This window comes from Chiloscyllium plagiosum, chromosome 29 (genome assembly GCF_004010195.1).
Source record: "Chiloscyllium plagiosum isolate BGI_BamShark_2017 chromosome 29, ASM401019v2, whole genome shotgun sequence".
NCBI lineage: Eukaryota > Metazoa > Chordata > Chondrichthyes > Orectolobiformes > Hemiscylliidae > Chiloscyllium > Chiloscyllium plagiosum.
The window spans coordinates 33,629,669-33,653,439 of NC_057738.1; the positions used below are offsets into that span (position 1 = coordinate 33,629,669).

At 39.9% G+C, this 23,771-nt stretch overlaps 1 protein-coding gene across 3 annotated transcripts in view; it reads left to right on the forward strand.

Moving 5' to 3' along the window:
* cdyl (chromodomain protein, Y-like) overlaps nt 1-23,771 on the forward strand; it is a 169,158-nt gene that overhangs the window by 74,216 nt on the left and 71,171 nt on the right. The window contains exon 1 of one of the 3 annotated variants that reach the window (XM_043719482.1): nt 8,653-8,888. The exons of the other annotated variants lie outside the window; for them this stretch is intronic. Within the exon in view, the coding sequence (XP_043575417.1) occupies nt 8,805-8,888 (84 nt within the window). The 5' untranslated portion in view covers nt 8,653-8,804. Of the gene's footprint in view, nt 1-8,652; nt 8,889-23,771 lie in introns of those variants that run through there. 3 annotated transcript variants of the gene reach the window in all.

The window sequence follows — 23,771 nt, forward strand, 5'->3', positions numbered from 1 at the left end:
ACTTGATTCTATTGTTAAGTGACCTTACCCTAATTATAAGATTAGGTGCTATTTAATTCTCCAAACAAGCAACATTTTTCTATTTTATTCTTTCGAATCCTGTTTTAAAGAGCTTGATTTAAGCACACTCCTTTGCATTTAAAGGTTTGAAATGTTGGGAATGAGATGGGAGCCATGCAATGTCTTTCTGTAGTTTCACTTCTCCATCGGTCACCTGCATAAATTTAACTGTTTGACCTTGGTTTCTGATGTGGCCAATTGTGTGCTTTCTTTATATTAGACTCAAAGGAACTTGGTTGATCTTTTTATTTTAAGCAATTGCTGATTTATGATTTTTGAAAACTACTTTTGGCCAATAAGTCTTTTTACTTGAATGTAAAAAGATCTGAAATGTTCAGATAAGTCAGTTTGAGCATGTGTAAATGTGTACCAAAAATCCTTTTGTTTGAATCATCTGGAATTTTGACAGATGTGCCTTGCTCAGAAGGCAAAAGTGAGATTTCAGAGTAAAGCAATTATGTGGCAAATTCAGAAACCAGAAACTCTAGCTAAGCATGTTTTCTATTTTTGAGCAAGCATCCCGAACTAAAAATTAAAATTATATCCAAGGTTGCGAGATAGTGTTCAAAGAATACAGTGATTAATATTAAAGACCAGGTGTTTTCCCTGAAGTGAGTTTGAATAACCAAGACCTATCAATTATCAGGACCATGTGGCATTTCTTTTTTAAAAAAAATCCACTGTCCTTTCATTGACATCTTTTTTAAAGAAAAGTTATTTCAGTGTCCACAATCCATCAAACTTTCCACAGAATTCAGTAAGTATAAATCCATAGCACAACACAAATGAGATGTGATAATTCCACATAACTAAACCAGTTAATCCCATGTATAATTCTGGTGAATTGGCATTTATAACACCTTGGCTGATGGTCCTAACGTGCGACAGCAGGGAAATTAAATAGCATTTGTTATTGATTTTAGACTTGCCTATGCCCTTTTATTTGCTCCTGGATTGCAAACTGATTCTGTTCACACATCAGTTACGTATGCAAGTCAGAACACAATGCAGGGCAAGATAAAATAGCTCTTCGGAACGACCAGGAAGCATTCAAGTTTAAGATCTTTAAAATGTAATGCCCCTACATGGCATCGCATTCATACTTACGAGCATATGCTCCGGTTTCCTCCCACAGTCCAAAGATGTGCAGGTCAGGTGAATTGGCCACACTAAATTGTCTGTAGTGTTAGGTAAGGGGTAAATGTAGGGGCATGGGTGGGTTGCACTTTGGTGGGTCGGTGTGGACTTGTTGGGCCGAAAGGCCTGTTTCCACACTGTAATGTAATCTAATCTATTCATAAGTAAGTCAGGCGTTTGTAATTTATGGATCCCCTATATTTTGCGCCCAACTTGTTGAAAGTGCAAATTGATATCACTGCTAGAGAAACTGGGCATTTGAAACCCGCATAAATAGGGTAATCAAGAGCCTCTCTTCAACCAATCTGTTTAAGGATGTAATTAACAGTGCAAAGACTGAGCAGAAAATGCAAGTTAAATTGTGAATTTAATTTCAAGAAGTTCAGAAAGAGAAGAAGAGACAGGACTGAAAGAGTGGAAAGGTTTTTAATCACTTTTTTAAAAACATTTGTTTCCAACAAATTGAAGGAATAAGACAGAGCACTATTTGATGTTTAGCAGCTACTGGTTGTATTGGCAGTAATTAATTCATAAAATTGTTTTAAAAGGATAATTAGACTGAATCATACAAGGCAATGAGTTTAGTTAATATCTGTTACGAAAATCTTGCAACTGTTGCCTTTTCATGGTGAATGCCAGTAGGTTCACTATTACTGGTCCACAGTAAAACATTTTGTAATCCAAATGAATGTGATACTTCACACCGGGATCTGAGCAGCATTCTGTAGATGCTTTTCCTTCTCTCGCTGTTAAAATCTTCAAATTTTATCTCTCTGATCTGAAGTTGGTAATGCAATCATAATCTGATTATGGAACACTACCATGTATCAGTCCACTAAACCTTTTTCTTTTCAAAATGGATAATGTTCTGCTCCAATTTGCAGTACTTAGTGTCACCTGCAAGCTTAGAGAATATTCTGTGTTTTCTTATCAACCTCTCTCTCTTTAATATTTGAAAAGTTGATATTCCTATCTTAGATATCTGGAGAACACCACTTAGCATATCCCATCAATACTTATCGCAATCCGTTTTTAAAAAAAATTCAGGGGATGTTGGCATTGCTAACTGGTCCAGCAACTGTTGTCTATTGCTATTTGCCCTTTAAGGTGGTGCTGAGCTGTCATCTTGAACTGTTGCAGTCCATTGTAGTTACACATCTTGAGGAATAAATTCCAGGATCTTGACTCTGACATTTAAATAAACAATAATATATTTCCAATTCACGCTGGTGAATGACTTGGAGGAAAACTTGCAGGTGGCAGTGTTCCCATGTTTCTGCTGCCTTTGTCCTTTTTTGGATGATGTGTTGTATGTTTGTAATGTGCAGTCTAAGGAACTTTGAATTTCTGTAGTGCATCTTCTAGATGGCACTCATTCTTGCTACTGAGTTGGTGCTGGAAGGAGTGAATCGCACCATTCACCAAGTGAATCCATAACTATCAAATGGACTGCTTCACTTTGGGTGGTATTCAAATGACTTTTTTGGAGCTGATACTCTTGCTTGAACCTAATTTGTAGATGATGGAAAGGCTCTGGGGAGTGATGCAGGGGTTACTTGCTGTAGGATCATTGACCAGATGCTGAAGTGTTCTGTATAATAACTCCCAGAATGTTGATGTGGGGAGTTCAGTTATGGTAGTGCCACTGAATATTGTGTTGATGGTTAGATCCCTTCTTGTTATTGATAGTTATTACCTGCCACTTGTGTTGTGTAATTATTACTGCGACTTCTCAGTGCAAAGGACATAGAACATTACAGTGCAGTACAGGCCTTTTGGGCCTTGATGTAGCGCCAACCTGTGAAACCAATCTATAAAGCCCATCTAACTTAGACTATTCCATTATCATCCATGTGTTTATCCAAATATTGAAACTTGGATATTGTCCAGATCTTGCTGTATTTGAGAGATTTAGGTGCTCCATGGTTACTTCCACTCCTGTTTAATTTTTTTAGTAATTGTTAATGTAGAACTTTTGTCAAATATTTTCAAGAGTACTATATAGCTAATATCTTTCAGCTATGTTTTCAGATTTTATCAGGGTCTGATTAACACTTGTGAAACCAGGTAAGTAGTGAATGTTGAAACTAGTTTATAGTTGATATAGATTGTACCTTCAAGAATTTGGAACCCTGGGATCTGGAACCTGCAGTGCTTCCAGTTTTCTAATGAACCTGCTGTGCTTCTGGTTTCTGAAGATGTTATAGTGCAGCAAGGAACATTTCCAGGTATTTAGGGCAACAAACAGAATTCTCGTGAAACAAAGCTGCAAGACTGACTTGATTGAAGAAGATCAGCACATGATCATGAACCCTGTGCAAGCACTCCACAGTTGAATAGCCTTTCAATAGTTGCCATCAAGAGTTTGTACAAAGAAACTGCTTTGCTTTGTCTGAGTTAACACATTCAGAATAGAATGTATAGTGAAAGGAATGGTTAGATGCCAGCATTTATGGGCAATGCCTCAATACATTTCATCAGTCTTTATTGAATGCCTTTGAATTAGTGATTATGAACAGTTAAAATTTGTGAGAAGATTTGTAGCTCGGGTGCTTGTTATTGTGGTTCTGTTCGCCGAATTTGTGTTGCAGACGTTTCGTCCCCTGTCTAGGTGACATCCTCAGTGCTTGTGAGCCTACTGTGAAGCGCTTCTGTGATGTTTCCTCCGGCATTTATAGTGGTTTGTCTCTGCTGCTTCCGGTTGGCAGTTCCAGCTGTCCGCTGCAGTGGCCGGTATATGGGTCCAGGTCGATGTGTTTGTGTTTGTTGATTGAATCTGTGGAGGAGTTCCATGCCTCTAGGAATTCCCTGGCTGTTCTGTTGGCTTGTCCTATAATAGTGTTGTCCCAGTCGAACACATGTTGCTTGTCATCTGCGTGTGTGGCTACTAAGGATAGCTGGTCGTGTTGTTTCGTGGCTAGTTGGTGTTCATGGATACAGATCGTTAGCTGTCCTCCTGTTTGTCCTATGTAATATTTTGTGCAGTCCTTGCATGGGATTTTGTACACTACGTTGGTTTTGCTCATGCTGGGCATCGGGTCCTTTGTCCTGGTGAGTTGTTGTCTGAGAGTGGCTGTTGGTTTGTGTGCTATTATGAGTCCTAGTGGTCGTAGTAGTCTGGCTGTCAGTTCAGAAATGTTCTTGATGTATGGTAACGTGGCTACTCCTTTGGGTTGTGGCGTGTCCTCATTCCGTTGTCTTTCCCTTAGGCATCTGTTGATGAAATTGCAGGGGTATCCGTTCTTGGCGAATACATTGAATAGGTGTTCTTCTTCCACTTTTTGCAGTTCTGGTGTGCTGCAGTGTGTTGTGGCTCTTTTGAACAGTGTCTTGATGCAACTTCTTTTGTTTGTTGGGGTGGTTGCTTTCGTACTTGGTCTGTGTGTGTGGCTTTCCTGTATACCTTTGTGGTGAATTCTCCATTCGGTGTTCTCTGTACCATCACGTCTAGGAATGAGAATTGGTTGTCCTTTTCTTCCTCTCTTGTGAATCGGATTCCTGTGAGTGTGGCGTTGATAAGAAATGATAAGAATGTAATCATATACCAGCAGACAAAGGCAGAATGATGGTCATCCTGGACAAAGCAGAGTACATCCAGAAAGCGCAACAACTACTTGCAGATACCAACACCTACCAAAAGAGAGAGTTTTACCCCACCCCACAGCTCACCAATAGGATAAACACACTGAGGAACCTGCAAAAAAAAAAGACAGATAACCAGGTTTGACCTACAAAGAATAAAATCTGAAAGTAACACCCATCCCCAGATTCTATGGACTATCTAAAGTGCACAAATCAGACCCATCTTCTCACTACCAGGGACACCATCACACAAACTGGCTAAAGAACTACAACAGAAACTGAAACACCTGATCAGCGGATCCAGACACTCTATACAGTCAACACAGGAATTCTTGGACATCATCAGAAATACACATATAGACAAGGAAGAAACTATGGTCTCATTCGATATAATGGCACTGTTCACCTCTCGCCAAAACCCTAGCCAGAGAAACAATAGCCAACCTGCTGGACATACAGAACAGACAACAAGACGGGGAACCTATCAACAAAGACTGCATACTCAAACTATGGACCTGTGCCTCATAACACACTTGTTTATATATTTGGTTGTTGAATGTGAAATCGACGGCCCACCCATGGGCTCACTCATCTCTGGACTCCTAGCAGAAACTGTAATGCAAAAGATTAGAACAAACAGTCTTACCGCAAATTCAACCCAAACTCTGGGTCAGATATGTAGATGACACCTTTGTAATCATTAAAAACACCAATCGAAAACACACACCAGATCAAGAAAACAACGCTCGCAGGAATCCGATTCGCTAGAGAGGAAGAAAAGGACAACCAACTCCCATTCTTAGATGTGATGGTACAGAGAACACCGGACGAAACATCACAGAAGCGCTTCACAGGAGGCTCCCAAGCACTGAGGATGTCACCTAGACAGGGGACGAAACGTCTGCAACACAAATTCCCAGCTTGGCGAACAGAACCACAATAATCACTAATTTTCCTGTAAACAATGTTTGGTCTCGTTCTTGCATTTTGATTTTTAAAACTGCTTACTCTGGGGTGGGGGAGTCTAGAACTAGAGGGCATAGGTTTAGGGTGTGAGGGGAAAGATATAAAAGAGAGCTAATGGACAACTTCTTCACGCATATGGTGGTGCATGTATGGAATGAGCTGCCAGAGAAAGGGATTGAGGCTGGTACAATTGCAACATTTAAGAGTTGGACCGAAGGGTCTGTTTCCATCCAGTACTCTGGCTCTATCTCTGACTCTAATGGTGATCACTAGGCCATCCATGATACAGCAAAAGCCTGGTCTGAAGGCTACTGGATTAGGGAAGTACAACCTGTATGTGAATGTACAAAGTAACAGTTGAAGTAAATCTTGCCTCACTTTTATACTTTATTTCCTATTCTACAAGGATATTTACTGAAATTAAACTCAACACCATCTTTGTTCACAATTTTTCTTGTCACTTTCTTTTCTCGAGATGTGATTTAGTTCCATATTAAACAAGTTGATCTTAAACTGAACTGACCCAAAACTCTCTTTAACTCCCCAACTGGGCAGGAAACCAGGTATTTGATATTTGATGTCTGACCTGTTCCCTGTGCATGGTTTCAATATAGTGTTGGCCAGTTTAATAAACTATTGCTGCTTCAAGTATAGTTCCTGTTGACTATTTCATTTGATTACAAAATGAATAGAGCAATCAAACTGTAATCAGTCTGGCTGAAGTCAATTGGTGTTTCATTCCTGGCAGGTAAATAGCAACATTGCACAAACTGATCTATTACAGTGACTTCCCAACCTGTCCAACATCTTGGTTAGTAAGGCAATTTTTAATCTCTAAGTTTTAAAAGCAACTTTATTTTTAGAATAAATCATCTTCAAAACTCAAACAGAATAGTTACACTGAAAATAATATACTTTTAATTATTGTCTGAATTCTGACTGTTGTAGCGTTTCTGTATCAGTCGAAGCAAACGTTGAGAGAGACAGTATGACTCTACCTTCTCCATATTTTTTTGGAGCCCAAGGAGAGTGTGATTGCCCATGTACACAAAGACATGAGTCCTTAATCTTCTCTCGAACAGCAGATTCTTAAGGAATTATATAGTCACTTACCAGGAACAGCATCCAAATAAGGCAACATCTATACTGATTGGGGGACTTCTACATTCAGCGAACATCAACAGTAAAGATTAAGCCATCTAGCATTACACAGAGTATTCTTCACCTCGTTAAACCACTATCCTTGCCTTCAGCACCTCCCTTGTTTACTGCAAGTTCTTATTTGGTCAAAGTCATGCTAGCTGAGCCTTTGTCCCACAACTGTAAACTGAACTATGTTGCTACCTGCTCATACCTTTTGTACACGTTCTCATTCTCTCCTAATAATTTCAGGATAACTGATGGCATAGGGGCCGACCTCAGTGCTGTTGCCATTTGAATCCTCAACAGATGGGTATCGGGTCCCCAAAGCCTGTTCGGTTGGAAATATTCCCTGCGTAGACTCGATCATTTGATGTAAGATATATGTTTCAGAACAGCTATTCCCAGGGAGATTTCTTTTATGACCACCCCTGCATAAAAAGCCACGTTGAATGGCCAGTCCTTCCATCCTCCAAGCACCCAGTCTCCCCATCCAGCCCTTTCCCTGCCCTCCTAATAATTATAGACCCTAATTATTTATCTGTCTTGTGGACGTATCGGGTAACATTTTAGCTGTGAAGTCGTCCAGGCCCATGATACATTTTGTCCTGTATTATAGGGCAAATGCCACCCTGACTGGTGAGGAGATAATCCAATGTATAGGGATTTTTGCATGGAGAAAAGTCTGAGTTGATTCAGGTTCTGGGTGATGATATTGAATGCTCGGTGGGTGGCGTTGCCCAGTATGGTAAGTCCACATAAAAGATAGTTATGGGCGGCCATGTTGGTTCCAGAAACCCCAAGGGAGAAAAAGCCTGCTGCACTGTAACCAGCTGCCTATCTGGCAGTAAGAGTGGGAAGGTCTTTATAGGCAGCGCAAAACTCCACTGAGACTTCATGCTTCTGACAACTGCATGCTGATTCCCCAATGCTCCTGACACGGTATGGGGGTAAGGGAAATTCGTGTCTGTATTGTTAAAGAAGAAAAATAGCCCGGGTCTGTAAAAAGGGTTTCTGAACAGCCTTTATCGTGAGAGTAATCATGATTTAATCCAGGCAAATGTGGCACCAGTGGGACACTAGACCTCTTTCTCTGTTTTGAGGAAGGACAAAGACATGGGCATCCATTGTGAGGTGGGTATGGTTGACTTTACCACATAGGAGCTGTTCCCCTCATTTTAATGGGGACACAGTTGAACCTGTCACTGAGAATGTGTATAGGGTATGAGTAGGTAGGGAAAGAGGTAAGTTTTTGAGTTTTGTGAAACGAGGTTCAGCTGAGCATGACTCAGATCAGATAAGAACTTGCAGTTAACGGGTTAACAACAAGGTGGAAAAGTAGTCATTCTGTAGACCATTTAACAATATTGGAAGCATTCAGTATGTAAGGTCAGTTTAACAAGATGAAAAGGATGTGAAGCCAGTTAAGGTTCAGAACATTCATTGTGTAACAGCAGATGGCTTAATCTTCACTATTGACTCTCACTGATTTGAAACAGTCACCTAATCAATATGTATGTTGCCTTATCTGGACGCTCCCTGTAAAATGACTATATAATTCATTTAAGAAACTGCTATTTCAGAGATGACCGAGAACTCCTGTCCCTGTGCACATGGGTGATCATTCTCTTTCCCTCCAGGGCCCAGAATAAAGTTGAAGACGGTAAAGCCATACTGTGTCTCTGAGCATTTAGCTTCGACTGGGACATGGGGTTGGAAACGAGACGACATCACAATGGCAATTAACATCTCTCATATCTTGGGTAGGTCCACACTTGTGATGGTGGCAGGAGCTGCAAAGGCAAGAGGTCTTCACATCGCAAATGAACACTTCCAAATATTCCTACCCTCAACCAGTGAAGCATCTCTCATATCCCCAGTGATTACTGGGGAGTTTCTCTCTTCTGTCTTCCCACCGTATGTCGCCCTTCAGCCAATCTCTGTCTATGTGGTCTGAAGATTGGGGAAGACATACATGCAGTCTGCCATGTGGGCCTGTTCAGGTTCGTACTGAAGAATTGTTCTTCGGGACTGTAGCAAATTGTTACTGGCCAGAGGCACGCTGGTAGTGTAGGCTATGGTCCCACTGAGGCAAAATGCCCAGTGGGGTGAACACTTCTCCAGAGGGAAACAAGCAGTGGTGCCAGCATACAGCTGTTGGTAGACTTGGTAGAAAAAATTGCCGACTGTATTCCTGGATAGCTCTTTCTCGGAGAGGGCTGTGCGGACCAAGTCGTGGACACGCAGGTTGAGGGGGATATTTCTTGCAACAACAGGTTATTTTCCAGTGCCTCCCTAAAGCACTTCCTGTCATACAGTAGATGGTCTGTCCCTTCCAGGGAGTCCCTTCTGCAGGTAAAGTCAAACTTGCAGCCCCAATACCAACACTGGAGTTGCCACAGATTCTTTTGGTCCAGCACCGACTTGCGATCTGTTTAGACAAGCAGTCCATTGCAGTAGTCACTTTTAGTAACATTCCAAACTGGTTCCCTTGCTCATTAGTACAAGTGAGAACGTCTCTCCTGCACAAATGATGGACCTGATTATGTCTACCCAGCCTGCAAACCTTGACCCTCCCTTCAGTACCCTGATTGGAGAGTAGTTGACATATCCCTGCTCAACCCATCATAATGCTACTAATCTCCCTTGGTAATGCCATACCGTCACCTTACCGGAGGCAAGTGTAGAGGCATGCGGTGTATCAGTAGCAAAACCTGCAATATAAAAGTACAGATTAAAATTTTTAATCGAGCCTTCTTAGTCCTTTTTCCTCCTTCTTGGTCCATCATCCATCGCTTAGGTGAATCCAGCGATCCTTTCCTTTAGACTTTCACTGAGGTGGGGTTTGGAGCAACACCTGGAATGGCCCTTTTCCAGCAAGGTCTCACCTCCAGCCTTTCCCAGTGTCAGATTAGGACCCACTCGCGATACGGAGGGGGCCAATGAAGTCTTAACAATAATTGACAGAACTGAAAACGCTCCGCCTCAAGTTCTAATGTTCTCTAAAATCTTCACAAAACATCAACATTAAAATGCACTCTTTGTGAACGCTGTATTTAAAATAAAAATGCAAAGATATTTTAATGCAGTATTCTCATCTGGCTAAAGCATGACCACTGACAATTGTTTTTTGAAACAGGCATTGTAGAATTTCAAACAAATTGGGGGCTCAAGGCTCTCAATCATTGTTTGAAGGTTACATGTTTGATTTTAAGAAGGACCTAATATTGTATAATAATGTAAAAATAAAATCTGTCCTATTACACAGCCCACAAAACACATTGAATTGAGATCCTAATTCAAATAATGCAAAACAGTTACTTAAAAGGGTTTTCTGAACCAGTATTTTAACAAACCAACTACTTAAATATCAGTATGGCATAATTTATGTTGCAACTTCCTTTTTTGACCCAAGTATTAGTACAACCTTAATTCAGAAGAGAAAACCTTCACAGTGGTCCACACAGCGTCACAGTCCATGCCACTCCCCTCCCCCCAGAAGAAGGACTCGCCAGGTCGAGTCCACAGCCCAGAAACTGAGACTCCCACACCAAAAACCTAGACAAAGCTTCCCTGGCAGTCCATGCACTTCACTGTTGGGATCCAAAGGAACTTGCTCCACTTTCTCCCCCTTTTCCCAGTGATGCCATGTTACCCTAAAAGTACTTCTAAAGGAAGGTGTGGGGAATAAAGGTGATAACTTTCAAGTACCAAATTTTATTTAGGTGCTTTTCTTTGAAGTTCCTGGTTTCTAACAGTTGTTTTATGCTCCGGAGCCTCTAACCTTGCCACAAGAGGCGTCCAAACTCCTTTTTCTAGGGGACTTTAACTCCCTTTACCTAACCCCTTTCTCACTTTACTTCTCATGGGGACTCTAGCCCCAGTTCAACGCTGGGTATTCGAATCCGTTTGTCAGCCTCTTTATGAAACTGTCTCTCTCGACTGAATTAATTAGCATTCAAGGAGACCGTAGAATAGAGAGCGATTGAATGAGGGGACTGTTTCCGACACAGGAGTTGGAGAGGGACCAAGGTTTAAAATCTTACCTTGTGAGCCCACCCGTCTCACGATACCAGTGTTCCAAGCGGTTGCTGACACCGTCCAATCATAACTATTTATTTGGACTCCTGGCTGGCTTGCCATGTTGTCATCCGTTTTCTGGATCAATCAAAGTAAACACTGAGGCCCAGTATGGCTGTACCTTCTCCATACTTATTGTGAGCGAGAGAGAGAGAGAGAGAGAGAGAGAGAGAGAGATCACCCATGTACACAAAGACATGAGTTCTTGATCTTTTCTCGAAGAGCAGGTTCTTAAAGAATTATGTAGTCACTTACAGGGAGCAGCATCCAAATAAGGCAACATCTATATTGATTGGGTGACCATTAAAATCAACAAGCATCACAGTCAAGATTAAGCCATCTGGCATTACAGAATAGATGTTCCTCACCTCCTTAACTGGCATTATACAATGGATGTTCTTCACCTCATTAAACCACTACCCTTGCCTCCAGCATCTCATTGTTTACTGCAAGATCTTATCTGGACAAAGGCTCAGCTAGCATAACTCTGTCAAGCAACCCTAAACTGAACTCTTTCCTTACCTGCTCAACCTTGTTCACATTCTCATGCCAAGCCTGTGGAAACTTGAGTGCTATATTTTATACAGTTAGTTATTCTGGTTGGACCAATATTCTAATTATTTACGACAGCAGAAAGTGTGATTTTTAAATATTGTATTAAATAAATTTACTTTTGCCATTGAGGTATTCAAATATATGGATTTTCTAACTAAAGCTTCCTGCTTAAACTTTGAAAGTGACATGTACAGAAATGACATTTAATAATCTCATTTGCCAAACTCCCCTTCAACCAGTTTTTTGGTCATATTTTCCTTTACCTCAACCCTTGTTAAACAATAATTTGATTAATGATTAAAGCATTGTGGGCATTTTTTAATGATCCCAGCTGACAGTAATACTGGACAAGTCGAGTTTCGGAGTGAAATGACCATGTGCTTTTTTTTTGCAATCTGGATGCATTGGTGGGCTGTCACAAAACCGACACACTGCTGTCTGTTTACTTTTATAATGAAAAGATCTTGAATGGCTTATGAAAATGAAGTTGTATACAGACAATTTAGAAAGATATTCTACAGCAAAAAAAATTCAGCCCTTTTATTTTCTCCAGTAATATCCTTTTATAGACATTCAACTCCAAAATAGTATCATTCATCTTTACTTTGTCATCAGTAAGAAACTTTAAACGTTACGAGTTTTTCCATTTTGTTGACTTTCTACATGTTTACCAGGTATGATTCCCTCCATTTCTCGGGCAAATACAGTTCAACACGTTGACTTTTCTTGGACCTTTTTTAAGGTGACTAAATCACCTTCCAATATCTTACCTGCTCCAATGGCCTGAAGACTTCCACAAACTAAACTGACCCTATGCTGGAATGGATCTTTCTGTTTTGAAATCCAGCTGCCATTTGCCTTGGGTCATGAAAACTCTAAGGCAACAATAAGCAGCCATTATCTCATCTTGGTAGTTTGTTCAAACACTTTTTTTGCTTAAGTCAAATAACAACTCAGGCTGTTTTTTGGTCATCATTCAAACTCTTGACTTTTTATTTGAGTTTAAAGATAAAAGATCTTCATAGCACTGATCCAAATACCCATTTACCTCTACTGTACTTAGAATCTGTAATTAATAATATTGCAAACTTTTACACTGTTGAAGATTGACAACATTTATTGACTATATGAACTTAATTAGACAAAAGCATTTTTCTTAATCTGGTTTGAGAAGTGTTTTTTGTGTGTGCTCGTCAGGATGGTTTTGGGAAATGAACACTTGTTTTTGGGTACCTTTTGTCAATACCAGGCATTCTGATAAATTTGTAGCAATCAAATGAAGAACAAACTTGCTTCACACTACCCTAGAACTTTGCCTCCATCCCAACTCTGAAGCCTATTACACCTACCCATACTTCACTTCCTAATCCATTCATTCCTAGCCTTATCTGGCCTATTTGTGCTTAATCATGTGCTGTCAGCTAATACCTACTAGAAATTGGATTGAGAATGATCATGCTCATTTCTGAGAGAACTTATTTGTGCAACCTTTTGTGAGAGGCAGTTTTAACCTATCTTGCAACCTCAATTTCCACTCGTCCCAATTTAAAAAAAAGACTGATGTTTTTGGTAACAAGCTTGGATGACGCATTGTCAGGGGGTGGGGGTGGAAATCTTAATATGAATAGAAACCAAAAGCTTGGCTTTCATCATTTTGCAAGTAGCAAACATTTACTCTTGGCAGTACCAACAGCGACATGTTGCACTGTTGATCAGCTAAAATCTTAAAAACATAAAATATTGAACTTTTATATTTTAGACTGAAAATATTGTCATCAAACCATGTTGTGGCAAGTGCACAATTTGAAGTAGGACTGAATTTTGTTTTCGATACCTAATGTGAATGCCACGTGATTAAAGTCAATCAGTGTTAGTGACTGATGAATTCCGATCACTTATCACTTAGGGATATAATCATCTTGAATTGATCAGCTAAAGTCCTCCAGAAGATTAATGTAAAATTCAACCCACAGTTCCTAATGTCATTATTAACATAAAAATTATTTATTCAAAAAAATTCACTTGGAAATGACAGTGGATGAAATAATCGGTCCTTGACAGTGGAGTCGCAGGTAGACCGGATAGTGAAGATGATGTTTGGTATGCTTTCCTTCATTGGACAGGGCACTGAGTATAGGAGTTGGGTGATCATGTTGCGGCTGTTCAGGACATTGGTTAGGCTGCTTTTGGAATATCGTGTGCAATTCTGGTCTCCTTCCTATGTTGGAGGATGTTGTAAATCTTTTCTGAACCCTTTCCAGTTTCACAAGGGTGTTGCCAGAATTGGAGAATTTGAGCTACAGGGAGAGGCTGAATAGGCTGGGGCTGTTTTCCCTGGAGCGTTGGAGGCTGAGGGGTGACCTTGGAGGTTTACAAAATCATGAGGGGCATGGATAAGGTGTCACAAAGCTGGTCTTTTTCTCAAAAAGCTGGTCCTCCTTCTCTTGGGTACTGTGGCCTTGATTTTATGTTTCAGAGGGGCTGTAAAATAGCCCAGGCTCTGAGGTGAATGGTTTGGTACAGAGATGAAAGGGTTTACTGAGAGGCCTTTTGTTTATAAGAAAACAAATGAGACTTTAGGCCAAAGCTTTTATGTTTTAAAAGTAACCTGTATAAATCAAGGCCACGTAGCCAGCTCTCTAGTTGAGCAGTTTAGTTCAGAACTTTTAGTCAGTGCAGCAGGAGCTGTGTGTGAAACCGGCTGCTGAACTCTCTCTCCTTCTGCCCTTCTAACTTTGACCTGTAGGCCTCTGTTTCAGTTCTACTATGTTTAAGGGGTTTGTTTATTGGGACTGTTGTGTATTTTTGGAATAGCATAATTAAGTCTAGTTTGGATAGATTGAGTTCTGTTCTTTGTGTTTCATTGTGTAATTTTGTGAATAAATTTTTCTGTTCTAAAACCTGGTAGTCAACCTAGGTAAGTTCGGGTAATTTTCACTGTACACTTGCCGAAACAAATAGCAAAGTTATGGTCTGGGCTGCCTGCTTAAGAATGTTTTGAGTGCACTGGCTAGTCCATAATAAGAGTAAATAGACAAGGTCTTTTTCCTGGAGTGGCGTGTCTGGGACTAGATGGCGTGGAAATGGGACCTTCAGTCCAGTAAATCCACACTGACCCCCTGAAGAGTAACCCACCCAGATCCCATTCCCCTACCTTTATTACTCTACAGTTACCCCTGACTATAGATGCATCTGCGGCAGGCAGATTGGTGAGGATGAGGTCAAGTACATTTCTCCCTCTGGTTGGTTCCCTCAACGTCATTGTCTGCAAAGTACAATTCTGTGAATATAACTGCCAGGCTGTGGCTTAACTAGTGCGAGACAGTGCTCCCAATTTTAGCACTGGTCCTCCGATTGTTAGTCGGGAGAACTTTTCAGAATCAATAGGGCTCTTTTTTTCTCGTGCCAAGATCCGTGCCAGTTGGTCTGTCTGGTTTAATCCTTTTATGAATTTGTGATTGATACAACTGAATGGCTTGCTGCGCTATTTTAGAGAGCAGTTGAGTCACATGTCAGCCATATCATGTAAAGATGGCAGATTTCTTTGGTTAAACGACATAAAAATCGACCCCTTCAGTCCAGCTTGTCCATGATGACCAAGTTTCCCAAACTAAACTAGTCCCCCAATTTGCCTGCATTTTGAGACAATCTCTTGCCCACCTCCCTCCCCTCACCCCAAAAACCTTTCCTATGCAAGTTCCTGTTCAAATGTTTGTAATGTACCTGCATCTACCACTTCCTCAGGCAGTTCATTCCATGTGTGCAGCACCGTATGATTTCCTTCCTGAAAGAAATCCGTGAACAAGATGGGTTTTTTGACAGTTGTTCAGAACAAATTCTACCATCTGTCGTGGCAGAATTTGAACCTGGGTTGCCTGAAATTTATTTGCATTTCTGGATTAATAGCCCAAAGGTAATACCACTAGGCCACTATCTCCCAATATCCTACCTTTGTCCAAACTTGCAATCCTGTTTTGTAGTTTAGTTATGCCTGGCTTGATATTAATTCCTAACTGTTATCAATAAGGGCCTTGAGGCTGCTTGTACATTGTGAATATTATGGAATTTCAAGTGTTTTTCCAAAACAGCATTTCACTTTCACTGAATTGAATTTCCATTAAAATCACTTTTGCGTCATAATTTATTAGAATGATTGGTAAAATTGCCATTTGTGGTACCAGAGGCTATTGTCTGTTTAATATCCTTTTAGCACTTTGAATCAAGAGATTTTTTTGTTTTCTATTCTTTTCTGGTGTATAACCTAATTAATTGCACTGAATGATTTGCACATCATTTGCAAATTTTCGTTGCCTTGTCTCTGCTTTGGTATTTTACACATTTTTGTTTTATCATAATATCCCTACAATACAGAAAGAGGTGATTCAGTCCATCGAGTTGACACTGAACCTCCAACCATCACTCACTCACTCTCCCCAAAACAAAATCCCCACTTATACCATGGTTGATTCACCTAACCTGCATATCCCTGGACACTGCAGGGAACTTTAGCATGGCCAGTCCTCCTCACCTGTACATCTTTCAGACTCCGAGTATATCAGAGCACCTGGCAATCCCATGCAGGCACACAAAATGTAAACTTCACACAGTCACCCAAGGCTGAATTGAGCCTGGGTCCCTGGCACTGTGAGGCAGCGGTGCTAACCGCTGAACAATCATTCCATTCTTTTCTAAAGAAAACTAAATGTCAAATAATTTGACCACAGTGTGTTGGATTGAGCTGGTAATGAGTTCACCTGTCCACACTGCTTCATTCAAAATATATTTAATACAATACATAAAGCAGTATGCCTTTCTTAATGAAAGGCTCCATCTTGATAAGTTAGTTTATGGACAAAAGGTAAGGATAATCCCATGAAATAAAAAACTGTACATGTATAAAAGGAAAGAAATGGGAACCTACAGAATGGGATAGCTATAAAAGCTCATAAAAGAAACTCCAAAATACAAAGTTTTTTTAATTGCCAAAAGGAAACAGGTTTTTTAAAACAAAAAATCTTGTAGAAGAGCTCAAATAGCATTTTTTAATAAAGCATGGCTGGGGAGGGGGGATGTGAAATGGGGACTGAACAGCCCAGAAGAAGACAAAGAACCAGGGTCAGTAGGGAACATGTATGCTCCATTTTTTACAAAGGTCCATTTAAAAAGTTTAAATTTTCCAAACCTCAACTACAAGACAATAAGATTTTTGAACAGAAGTCGGCCTTTCGTCCCATTGAGTCTGCTCTGCCACTTAGTGAGATCAAAGCTGATTTGATAATCGTCAACTCCATTTTTTTTCTGCCTTTTCCATATAGCCTTTTGATTGCCTTACTGATTTAAAAATCTGTCTATTTTCACCTTTTTAAAAAACACTTAAAAACACTTCCTTGACAGCCTTCTGCAGTAAAGAATTCCACAAATTCATTACCCTCTGTGATGATAATTACTCCTAATCTGACTTGAATGTATGACCCTCTTATTCTGAGAGTATGCCTTCTGGTCTGAGACTGTCCCACAAGGGGAAACAACCTTTCAACATCTACCTTGCCATGTCCCCTAAGAATTTTGTATGTTTCAATAAGGTTGCCTCTTTTTTTTATGAACTCCAATGAGAACAGGCACAACCTCTATAAGACAGGACCTCGATACTCTATCAGCCTAGTGAACCTTCTCTGGACTGTTTCTTATGCCAGTATATATTTCCTTAGTCAAGGGGCCCAAAACTGTTCACCATTTTCAACTGACACCTGAGAAATGCCTTGTAAGGTTTTAGTGAGACTTCTGTATTTTTATACTCCATTACCTTTGGAATAAAGGTTAACATTCTACATGCCTTCCCTATTATCTGCAGAATTAGTATGCTAAGTAGACCAGCAGACAAGAACACAGCAAGCCTGGCAGCATCAGGAGGTGGAGAAGTCTTTGTTTTGGCTGTAACCCTTCTTTAGGACTGGGGGTACGTGTCAGGAGAGCTGCAGATCAAGGGGATGGCGGGTGGTGAAGTGGGGATAGATGAAGACAAGTAGAGGGTATAACCTGGTTGGTCCATGGGAAGAATGAATCTGACTGGTGGTGGGGTGCCGGGAAAGGAGTCTGGAGATGGGAAAAGAGGTTTTTTGAAATTGGAGAACTCAATGCTGGGACCTCTGCGCTGTAGGCTGCCCAGGCAGAAGATGAGGTGTTGTTCCTCCAATTTGTGGTTTGGTTTGTTGTGGCAATGGAGGAGGCCAAGGACGGTCATGGCAGAAAGGAAGTGGAAAGGGGAATTAAAATGGATTGTGACTGGGAGGTCTGGTCAGACCTTGCTGGTCTAGCTGAGATGCTTAGCGATCTGTTCATTAAGTTTATGTTTAGTCTCCCCATTGTATAGAAAGACCACATTGGAAGCACCTGATGTAGTAAACTAGGTTGGAAGAAAGGCAGGTGAGCCTCTATCTCACATGGAGGGACTGTTGGATTCCAGCATCTGCAGTTTTTTGTCTCCAACCCGAATTAGCATGCTAGCCTTTTGTGATTTATGCTCTGGCTCTCAAATCCTTCTGTTCTGTAACTTTGTGATCTTACCCTGTTTTTAGCAATATTTAGCTCCTGTCTTCCTGTTATAGTGGATACCATTTTCGCACACTATATTTCATTTGCCAAATTTTTGGCTGCTTGCGTAAACTCGCAATCCTGTGTAAACTTGGTCATCATGACTACTTGCCTATTCTTGGGTCATGACAAATTTGACTAATATGCATTCAGTTTCCTCATCCAAGTCAATATATTATTGTAAATAATTGTAGCCTAGCACTGACCTCTACAGCACCTCACTAGTTACAGTTTGTCATTCTAAGAATGCCAACTTTTTATCTCAGTTAGCCAATCTTTTATCTATGCTAATATACTACCTTCAGCACAGGTGAGCTTTTATCTTAAGTGTACCTTTTATCAATGCAAATCTGTCCCATCCACTGCTTGTCCTTGGATTGGAAAACTGCAGTTTATAAGAATAGGAGAGAAAAATGAAAACCACAGATAATTTACATTGAATTGAGATGAAGGCCCTGAAGCTATCAAGAGCCAAATGTGAACGTGAGCACTTGGAGGTATTAGCTGATCAAACAAAGTCAGCGAAGATTTCTGGAAGGTATGTCTATTAATTTTGGAGGAGATCCATTCTATTCATGCCTCTCATAATTTTGTAAACTTCATCAGGTCACCTCTTAGCCACTTACATGTTCAGGTGAAAACAAATCAAGTTTGTCCCATCTCTCCTCATAGTTAATACCCTCCAAACCAGATAACTTCTTGGTAAACCTTTTTTCTGTACCCTGTCCAAAGCCTCCAAATACTTCTCTTGATGTGGTGACTAGAACCGTATGCAATATTCCAAATGTAGCTTGAATAAAGTTCTGTACAGCTGCAACATGACTTGCCAATATTTATACTTTATGCACTGATGAAGGCACACATGCTATTTGCCTTCTTGACCACCTTATCCACTTGTGCTGCCACATTCAGGGAATTATGGATCTATGCACCTAGATCCCTCTGCATGTTAGTACATGTAAGCATTGTGCCATTTACAGTATACTTTCTTCTTGCATTACACTTTCTAAAATGCATCTCCTCATGTTTGTCTGGCTTAAATTCCATCTGCTGTTCCTCTGTCCAAGCCTCCAGCCTATCAATATCTTGCTGTGTTTTTGCAAAAAAAAATGGACAATTCTCTAGTCCTCTGGGACTTGTCCTCCTATGACTAAAGAGGATACAAGATTTCATAAAAGGTCTCTATTTCCTCCCTCACCTCCCTCAATATTCTGACATAGATCTCTTCAGGTCCTTGGACTTGTTTTTCAAAGCTCCCAACATTACCATCTTTTATGTCAAATAGAGTCATAGAAATGTACAGCATAGAAACAGATCCCTCAGTCCAACTCATCCGTGCTGACCAAATATTCTAATCTAAATCCATTTGCCACCACTTGGCCCATATACCTATAAACCCTTCCTATTCATATACACATCCAGATGCCTTTTAAATGTTTGTGATTTTCGCTCTTTGTTCATTTGTCTTATCGCACTCTGATGTCCAGAAATACTTGAACTCAAACAACAAGTACAATAGCCATGCGGATTCCCTGTCTGAGAATTTCAACATACCCCTCTCTAGACTCAACATATCCTTCTGTTTTGTGAATACTGATGTTAAGTATTCATTAAGGACCTCACCCACTTCTGGCTCCATGCATAAATTCCCTCCTTTATCCTTGAGTGGACCTACCATTTCCCTTGCTCCTTTATGGAAATATAAAACATATTGACATTTTTCTTACGTCTGTTTGCCAAAGACATTTCAGTGCACTTTTTTAGCCTTCTTAACTCCTTATTTTTTCCTGCTTTTTTTAAAATATTATTCTGTCTGTCTTCAGTTTCTTAAACCTTTATGTATGTCACCTTTTTCTTCACTAAGCTCTCAATTTCTCTTGTCTTCCAAGGTTCTTGGAATCTTGTCATCCTTATCCTTAATTTTCACAGGACCATGCTGATCCTGAACTCTAGTCAATTTGCCTTTAAAGGATTCCCACATGACAGATATGGATTTGTCTTTAAACAACCAGCCCTATGTTCACCATTCCTGTCTAATATTGTTGTAGCCTTCTCCAAATTCAGTACCTTCACCAAAGAGCTACTCTTATCTATCTAGAAGTAGCTTAAAGCTTACCGAATTGAGATCATTTTGCCAAAATGATTCCCCATTAAAACTTTGATAACCTGACTGACCTCATTCCCCAGTACCAGATCTGGTATAGCCCCTACCCTAGATGGACTATTAACATTATTGCTCCAAGGAACCCTCCTGGATGCACCTAACAAATTCTATCTTCAAAGCATCCTCCCTCTGTAAAGTTGTGATTATTCTCTCTAATGGACAACTTAACTCTCCTACCTTTTTTTGTTTTAATATCTCTTTGTACCATGCTTGAAACATCTAAATCCCAGAATGTTAAGCTGCCAGTCTTGTCCCCATCTCAATCAAGTTTCTGGAATAGCTGCAACATCCTAGATATCCTTTTTGTTTTTCTAACCATTGGCCAATGTGTTTCTTTTTCCCTCTTGACCTTTTTTTCTTAAAATATCATTTCTGCAAAGGCTTTTTAATGTGTTTTTTGGGGTTAAATGAGGATATAATTGTAATTCTAGACTAATAGATGTTCAAAAGTTGACACCTTTTGTTCTTTGAGTGGGTTTTGTTCTGTAATGAACTCAATCTAGTTAGCTTAAGAAGCTTGGTGAAAACCTCCTCTTATACTATTATCCAAAATAAAATGGAACCAATTATCCATTTTGATTGAATCAAAACGTTTGTACTAATTATATGACTTGTGAAGTATTGGGGCTTGATTACCAGCACATTACTCCTGTCAGAGTTTTAACAACAAGGACTATGGATAGAACTTTATACAATAGTGCAGCAATGGTGCTTTTGTCTGTTCTTCAAATGTATATATTTCAGATACTGCCTCTTTGTCCAAATATGTGCTTTATACTGCAGCAAATGCATTTAAATCGGGAAGTCATTTTTAATCTCCTCTTTCTGACTTGTTCACTCTCTTCTGATGCCTAAGAATATTAAGTTCAATGCCCTATAGTGTTGCCTCAACCAGCTTAAGTGTTTAGCCATTCAAGTATAGAAAGGAAAAGAGCTTAAATTGCCTGGTTTCCAAATATAAACCAGTCCAGCTGTTGTGATTCAAGGCCAAGAATATGACAAATGACAGTGCTTTTTAATATAAATTTAATTAAATATATTGGAGCTTTTCCTTTGTCAATGAAATATTTCAGTTAATTTTAATCATAGTAGTTGTAATTTCTGCTAAAGTGTGTCAAGTGTATCTTCCAAATTGCTCACTTATTTTGTTGAAATATAATAAATGTAGTTTCTAACATGAATATTTAGAGGGAGGCATGTTGATTTAAATATTTATTTTAAATTGGGAAGAATGGAAAATAATTCTTCATAATGGTTACCTTATTAAAGTTCTATCTTCTCTGATAATAACAAAACTTAACTGGGAATAGATCAGTATGACAGTTTCGGGCAGAAGCATATGCCCGAAATGTTGATTTTTTTTTTCCCGCTGCTCGGAAGCTGCCTGACCTACTGTGCTTTTCCAACACCACACTCACTCTCTGCTCTGATCTCCAGCATCTGCATTCTTCACTTTCTTCTAGATCAATATGACTTTTAGTTTCTCAGCTTGAAATTGCATGTTTTGCTCTTTCATTGAATTAAGACTAATTATTCTGTGCATTTGTGCATATATTGAGAAAAATCTTTCTATTGAAGTTAGAGTAAGGACTGTTCACTTCAAGTGTCATTGAAGTGACTGCCATTGCATCTTTGTGAAGGAAGAATAGAAAAACATTTTTTGGAGTGGCAGAATTTTCCAGATCTTTAAAAAGAACAGGGTACTGATTAGATTTTGAATTGTTGGGCCCCCACTGGCCACATGAACTCTGAAATTCTGTAGTTCTAAAATGTGCCGTCTTTGTATTTTACACTGTTTTACAGACTATACCACCAATAGTTCAAATTCTGCTTAATATTAAAATATTTTTTCATTCGGTAATCTGAAGATTGAGAAAGTTTCCATTTTTGTACTAAATGGAGCACTCCTCAATGCCCACATGCAAGAAAAATAAATCAAACAGCCTCCAATAACTGAAGTATGGTGAATTTTGTAAATCAAATCTACAAATCTAACCTCACTGACTCCCACAATATCTTTTTGGCTCCACTTACTCAAACCTTGCTTTTGGTAGACTTTTATTGTTCCATTCTCCCAGTTTCTCCATTCTCTTCAAATTTGCACTGAAGATGCAACCTTCTGTGCCAGCACTTCAGCTGTCTTTCCCTTTCCTAAGCCAAGTATTAAACTGTGCCTGCCAAGTATATTCCATGCATCTCACCCCTTCCCTCCCCTCCCTTCCTGAAATCCATAATAGGGTTCCCCTTTTACCCTCACCTTGTGCTTCACCAGCCTCCTGATTACTACATCCTCTGCCATTTCTACCATTTTTCAGCATAAGCAGACCACAAAGTACATCTTTCCTTCCACTTAACGCATTCATCTAGACAAAACATGAATGTTCCATTACATTCCTTACATTATTTATCTTTTTGTAGATGGTTAGCTTTGGGAATCGGGAACTGTTACTCACCACAGAATTCTCAGCCTGTTCTGGTAATCACTAGTTAATGCTCTCCATTCACCTACCAAACTTGCCCTCCTCGTATTAGAAGATCCCACCCATGCGCTTATTCATAACAAAACAAATGTTTTGAAATCGTTCTCTGCTTACTATGATTATTCACTTTATTACTGAACGTAGTAATCTGAATTTAGCATGAAGAACCCAGTAGCTTGACGGCTGTTAGATTAGCAACCAAAAAGAGATTGGCCTATGATTTGGGGTCTTAAACCTAATAGTGCAGGATAAGACTTTGATCATATGATCCCTAATTTTCAAATATGCTGACTTTCAAAGAAACATGAACCCAAATTATAAATCGGGAACTTAACAGCAGTTGGATTATTTCCAGTGATTGCAGCAGGAGAATTCCTTGAACTGAAGACAGGATATTTGAACTGCTTTTTATGCAGATAAGTGCTCATTTATTTTTGTATGTTGAAGAGTTAATCACAAAGTCTCTCTAATTAAATGCAGGATTGAAATTTTAAATTTTCAGTGAGCTAAAGTGTTGTATATGATGTTGAGGTTGGATTTTTTTGTGTAAATGTCTCATGGGGTTTCTTAAAAAAAATCTCCATTTGGAATGCAGCCAATTTTGACAAGTCTTCAGAATGAACATTTTTAAGAAACAAAGATAATTACATAGCTGAGATGCTACAAAAAGTTACAAATGAATGAATGAATCCTTAAACCCCACCACCAAGGATATATTTCCCTCCCCTCCTGCACCTCCACACACATCATTTACTGCATCCGCTGCACTCGATGTGGTGTCCTCTACATTGGGGAGACAGGCCGCCTACTTGCGGAATGCTTCAGAGAACACCTCTGGGACACCCGCACCAACAACCCAACCGCCCCGTGGCTGATCACCCCCTCCCACTCCGCCAAGGACATGCAGGTCCTTGGCCTCCTCCATCGCCAGACCATGGCAACACGATGCCTGGAGGAAGAGCGCCTCATCTTCCGCCTAGGAACCCTCCAACCACAAGGGATGAATGCAGATTTCT